This window comes from Trichogramma pretiosum, unplaced genomic scaffold (assembly GCF_000599845.2).
Source record: "Trichogramma pretiosum strain Unisexual culture from Peru unplaced genomic scaffold, Tpre_2.0 scaffold87, whole genome shotgun sequence".
NCBI classification, from domain to species: domain Eukaryota; kingdom Metazoa; phylum Arthropoda; class Insecta; order Hymenoptera; family Trichogrammatidae; genus Trichogramma; species Trichogramma pretiosum.
The window spans coordinates 228,852-235,276 of record NW_019641711.1 but is presented as its reverse complement, the minus strand read 5'-3'; the positions used below and the strand labels follow the sequence as shown (position 1 = coordinate 235,276).

At 42.8% G+C, this 6,425-nt stretch overlaps 1 protein-coding gene across 1 annotated transcript; it reads right to left on the bottom strand.

Annotated features, from left to right (window-relative positions):
- Positions 1 to 600: 600 nt before the first annotated feature.
- On the bottom strand, positions 601 to 1,185 carry LOC111694577 (alpha/beta-gliadin A-III-like). The gene has a single exon (XM_023463228.1). It carries the CDS (start codon positions 1,183 to 1,185, stop codon positions 601 to 603), a length of 585 nt encoding a protein of 194 aa, XP_023318996.1.
- Between the last annotated feature and the right edge of the window lie 5,240 nt (positions 1,186 to 6,425).

Here is a 6,425-nt window from a genome sequence, read left to right as displayed (position 1 = left end):
TCTCGTCTGCTCATTTCACGTGTCGACGCTGTGAGTTTCTGTCTGGTATGTGTTCGCTGTTCATTACTCGTCTGCTGCTGGATGTTTGATCTCGATGGACTGTCTCGTGTTCGCACGTATGATGTGAGTTTTCGTACGCAGTAATTCTGATGTTTAGCTTGAGATTCGTCTCGACCGAGGTGCAGGTGTCGAACTAACCTGTCACCTGTCAAGTGATGTTGATGTTTAGTGGCCTCTTTGCTCATATCATTCTTTATTGTATTCGTCTGGTGATAAGTGTCTCGTCGTCTTGGTTCTGATCTCGTTGCTTGCTTCTCTCTCTTCTCCAGGTTTCAGGTGCTAAAGTGTAGGTGGGAAAACATAGATGTGTGATAGGGGCATAGTGTATAGGGTTCGTCTCGTCGTAATACTTATTTCTACGCGTGAGCTCAAGAGTGACTTTCATCGACTTGTAGCGCATTCGAGTATGCCGCTACATAATAATATGATAATAGTAATACAATATTTATAGTAATAATGATAGTAATAATAATTAGTATTAGACAATAATAACAGTAATAATAGTGATAATAGTATTAGATTTTATAATAATTATTAATGTTAATAATAGTAAGGGTAGTATCTATTATCACGGTAGCCGCCACGGTAGCCGCCGCGGTATCCGCTACGATATCCACCACGGTATCCGCCTCGGTATGGCTCACGGTAACCTCGAAAGCCTCGGTATTCACCATAGTCGTTAATATCAGGCTCAATTACTTGCTGCAGTTGCATAAGCTGCAACTGTTGCAACTGCGAAACTTGCTCAATTTGTTTAGCCACCGGCAGTTGCTGCTGTTGTAGAGGCAGCATAATTTGCTGTTGAGGCTGGTGTTGGGTTGGTGGCAGCATGATTTGTTGTTGCAGTTGATGCAACTGCAGCTGTACATTCCTGACATGCTGAAGCCGCTCATTATCATAATAGTGAACCGCTTCAGGCTGCTGTTGATGGCCTTGGAATTGCGGCGGCAATTGCTGCAGCTGCTGATGCGGGCCTTGGAATTGCAGCGGTAATGGCTGCAGCGGCTGAGGAAGTGCTGGCTGTCGAGGAGGTGCTGGTTGTTGAGGTGGTGCCTGCTGCTGTAGAGGCACTTGCTGCTGCTCGTGCTGTAGAGGCACTTGCTGCTGCTCGTGCTGTTGAGCCATGTTCAGTTTTCAGAATGATAAATATTCGGAATCGTAAATATTCGGAATATTTAAAATTCGGAATGTTTGAAAATCGGAATATTGAAAACGGAACATGAAAAATTCGGAAAAACAAAATTTCGGAATAAAAAAATTTCGGAATGAAAAAATTTCGGAAAAATTAAAATTCGGAATCCACAAAATTTTTAATGGGAAATTTTATTGTCTACATTCTCCACTAACAATATTGTGGATTCCGAATTTTAATTTTTCCGAAATTTTTTTATTCCGAAATTTTTTTAATCCGAAATTTTGTTTTTCCGAATTTTTCAGGTTCCGTTTTTAATATTCCGATTTTCAAACATTCCGAATTTTAAATATTCCGAATCTTTACGATTCCGAATATTTATCATTCCGAAATCCGAACATGGCTCCTCGTGCTGTTGACGCACTTGCTGCTGCTCGTGCTGTCGAGGCACTTGCTGCTGTGGAGGTACCTCCTGGTGATCGCCCTGTTCCTGCTGTTGTTGCTGCAGTGCACGGAGTAGATTCGCCTGGTTCTCGGGGTCGAGAGCATTTCCCATGCTTCTCGTTCTTCTTCCTATGAAAAAAATAAATACGAAAAAATTAGATTAGAACTAGAAGAGAGAGAGATAAATAGAATAAAAGTATATTAATATTATATTGTTGGGCATACACAAACTGTAAAAAAATCCACGCGGGTACAATTCATCTACAATTTAGCAAATAGACAATTAACTACAAATTCAACATGGAAAAAAGAATGCAGCAAAGACGAAATTCTAAGTACAGGAAAATACGTAGGTAATATGCACGGAAATACGTGCGGGACTACGACGTCGAGTGCCACACACTCGATGGGCAAAATTGCATTGAAGTTAATTTTGATTCGCCTTTTCTTAACAATTAATTGTTTGATTTTTATTTAATTTTTGTCCATCGAGTACGTGGCACTCTACGTTGAGGGATAGTCCGTGTATGTATGTAAATATAATTTGTATAAGCTTACCTGTGTATGAAGAATTGTTTGACATGCTGCTGATGAAGAGGGATGAATAAAACTTGGACTTGGTATTCGCAAAATGAACGACGTATCTCGTTGCCTCGCTTTGAGCGGACTAACAAAGGCCGAGTCTGCGAGTCGCGCTGCGTGTCTCTCCCACTCGACAGCTCAAAAGTCTGTTGTGACTATTCACTGTAGATAGGCGGGCATCTCTATACACTGAAAGCAGCTCAGGCGACAGCGCCGTGAATTCGCAGTGCTGCTCCGTGAATTCACAGCGCTACTCCATGAGTATCGCAGCTCGGGGGTATACGCGTGGCTCGGGGGTTTTACCGCGCTACCGCCAGAAACTGTTTTCAGTTTATCTTACTAGTACTCGCTTGCTTCGTTCTTGCCGTTTGGAAAAATTATAAACATCGAAAATATTACAAGTGGAAATGATGAATCCGTTAAATGTGGTTGCATTGAATTCACAGAATTATATTTTGATGAACACAGAAAGGCCATGTAATAGAAAATAATACCGAAAAATTGGTAAAATTTGATTACACCGAATTACCGCTAATGCCACCTCTATCGTGTGCAGATATTAATAATACTTTACTTGTTATACCACGTTATAAATTATAAGAATGTATTTTTATTGATAAATTGTTCTAAAGAAAATATGATGAGTTTTTTTTTAAATTAAAGAAATTATAAGAACATAATTTGTATTAACATTAATATTCGTATAATAAAGCTGAATGCAAGAGCATAACGTTGCATAATGATCAATATACAACGTTCATAACATGGGGTCTATCGCGGTCAGCTATACGTTAGCTTACCGTCAGCTATACGTTAGCTTACCGCGATAGACCCCCCAGCGCACACGCGTGCGAGTAGGCGAGCTGCCACTTTCATTCAATGCGCAGTTGTTGCTCTACTTAAGGCATCGAGTGCTCGTGGTCGAATGCTAACCTCTGCACACACCGCGATACAAAGCACACAGCATGCATACCTCATGAAGGTAAAATTTCAAACCCACTACTACCTACCAAAGGTAAAACAATGCACAAATTGCTTCAGATACCATCATGTTAAATCTGCCTGTAAGTCCAAAAAAAAGATGTATCTACTGCGGTAACTCCGATCACGAAAGCACGCTCTGCACTCAAAAAACAGAACCCACCTGTATCAATTGCCAAAACCAACACTTACTAACTGACAAAGACTGCCCCACCCGAAAGATTTTTTTTTTTAACTGTAATCTTTTTATTTAAAATCTATCAGTACAAGACAATAATTAAATATACTTAGCGTGCATTGAGCGAATAGCGCGAGTCTATAGGGTGCGCCATTGTGCACCAGACAGTTTTAAGCGAATTAATTTGTGGGTTTGTCCTAAAATGGCTGGACCGAGTTTAGCTGATTTACAGGCTCTGTGCCTTCTTGAGGTCCCTATCTGAAAGTCCCTATTTTCTGCGTAGCTCTGATAGCGCGAACTCATTGCTGCCTGCGTCGTCTTCTTCGGTCGTGACAGTGTTGGTCAATTCTCAATCGATGAATAGCGATACGGTGGACATGGCATCGCAGCCTGAAGACCGACGGTAGTGTTTCTTCTGCCGATTTGGAGAGATTCAGAGACGAGATGATGTCACGCTTAGAGACCTTTTTCGCGAGTCAGCGCGCTCAGACGAGCAGCGATGAGAGGCGCGCGTTACGGCTTCGGGCGATGCGCCGCGTGGACCCCCACGTACCGAGATTGTATTTCAATCGTTTTGGCGGAGCGCTCCGGCCCTTTGGTTTTCGATCCTCGAGGAGCGATTCGGGCAGAAAAATATTACGGACGACAGTGAGATGTATTTCAATGCCATGCGTTACATTGATGAAGATCTGGTCAGAATTGTGTCGGTCTTGTATTAATTGTCAGCTAGCTAAGGTCGGTCGACATACGTTGCCGACCCCGTTACACTTTGACACCCCGGATGCGCGATTTGACCTCGTACGTATAGATATCATAGGGCCATTACCGGTGAGCGACGCATACCGTCATCTTATCTTATCGGATATAGATATACAAGGTGTCCCGAGGTCGTACCCTTGCGCGATATCAGGGCTAAAACGGTGGCGAGCGAGTTTCGCAAGTGCTGAATAGCACGTTTCGGTTCTCCGATTATTAGCTTTTGCGAGTCCTGGGCATAAAACGTTGTCGCACTACTAGCTACCATCCGGCCGAGAACGGCATGATCGAACAATGGCACAGATCCCTCAAAGGGGTTACCGACAAAATCTCCGCGCGACAAAATCTCAGCGACATAATCTCCACGACGAAATCTCCGGAGACAAAATCTCCGGGACATAATCTCCCGGGAAAAAAACAGGCACGAAAAAACACTATCACGCATCCCAATCACACTTATACATATAAGACACGAGTGAGATCCACTATGAGAGGGGGGGTGTGAACAATTAACTAAATTTTGTTTCTGAAATAGGAGTGGAGGTTTATTGAGAATTCTTAAAACTATATTTTCAATCATAAACCTGTCTTACCTGAAATAAGAGAAACGACAATTAAAGCTAATTGACCACTCTCTTTAAACACATGTATACAACTGACAATTCAGACTCATTCGTCTTATACACTCATACTCGGATAATATTTACAAACTTATATGAGGTGCGCACATATGATACAGCGCCTCAATTATACTTTAAAGAAACTAAGTTTTCTTCACATACATATACTAAACCCACAATGATGCATCCCAAACACCCTTATACATTGTAATGCCAGGCTTCGCGGGGGTTCGTAATATTACCACGTAAGCTAATTACAAAGATACATGCAGTCACACACACAAGCACGCTGTGGGTTTGGGCGGAAATGACCACTCGTGTACACTGGCTAGATTAAGAGAGAATTAATATAAGATTTATTGAAGAGTATTTAAGTTAAATCAAAAGTATAGTGGACATACAATTAGGCCCGTAGGCCGGGTGTACAAATAACTAGAGGGGCCTCCGCCGAACCGGGCGTGAACGGGCTGGCGCTGAGAGAGAGAGAAATTTAATGGCCGCGTGATCGATCAACAGGTACTCACCGGCTGGAGTTTGAATTTTATTTCGGCGTCAGACCCGCGTTCCACAATCGGAAGTTCCTTGGGCTCTCAGCACAATGGAACAGCACAAAGGCTAAAGTCACTCTTTGTAACGAAGCACAATAATTATCAAATGATTTTACTCGCGGTAATTAGAATCTCAATTACGTGCGTACGCGCCAATTGCCGAAATAACAGTCGGCTCTCGATCGTGTCGTACGGCCCGCGAGCAGCTCCGAATTCTCTCTTTCCCCCTCTCAGCGGCCGTCGGCCGCACCCGGCTCGTCGCACGGAAGGCGACATAGACGTCAGGCGCGTCTGCCTCGGTTCCACCTGCCTTTTAGGCGTAAACGGTTGTGCAGAGCATGCACAATAAACAAGTAGTCTATAATATAATAAATGAATAAATAATGTATAATAATAAGTAATTATATTGTATTTGGGCCTTTGCCTCATGAACGGGAGAGAGAGAGTAACGGATATTATATCCGTTACAACATATACTAAACCCACTATAATGCATCCCAAACACTTTTATACACATACAAAACACACTATCACGCATCCCAACACATTATGACGTATTCCAAACACACTTATACACATACCAAACACACTATCACGCATCCCAACACATTATGACGTATCCCAAACACACTTATACACATACCAAACCCACTATCATGCATCCCAATTCACTATCACGCATCCAAAACACACTTATACACATACCAAAAACATCTAATAAATAGAAAAATATAAAATAAAATTCAGCGGAGATTTTGTCCCGGAGATTTTGTCCCCAGAGATTATGTCGCGGAGATTTAGTCGCCCGGAAATTTTGTCGCGGAGATTGTGTCGCGGAAGATTTTGTTAGCGGAGATTTTGTTAGTGGAGATTTTGTTAGCGGAGATTTTGTCGCGCCCCCCCCCCCCTCAAAGCGACTATCATGTGTCACGCCAAGTCCAGAACGTGTCCGGTCGCGGAGATCGACCCGAAGGTTTTTCTGAATAGGTTCAGAGCTCACATGAGTCAGGGGCGTCCGGTCCCGGTTACTCACAAAACAAATCGAAACGCGTTCGTTACCGCAGACTTGAAAACGTGCTCGCACGGTTTCAAAGTCGTAAAAAAAGTCAAGTCCCCTCTCGTAC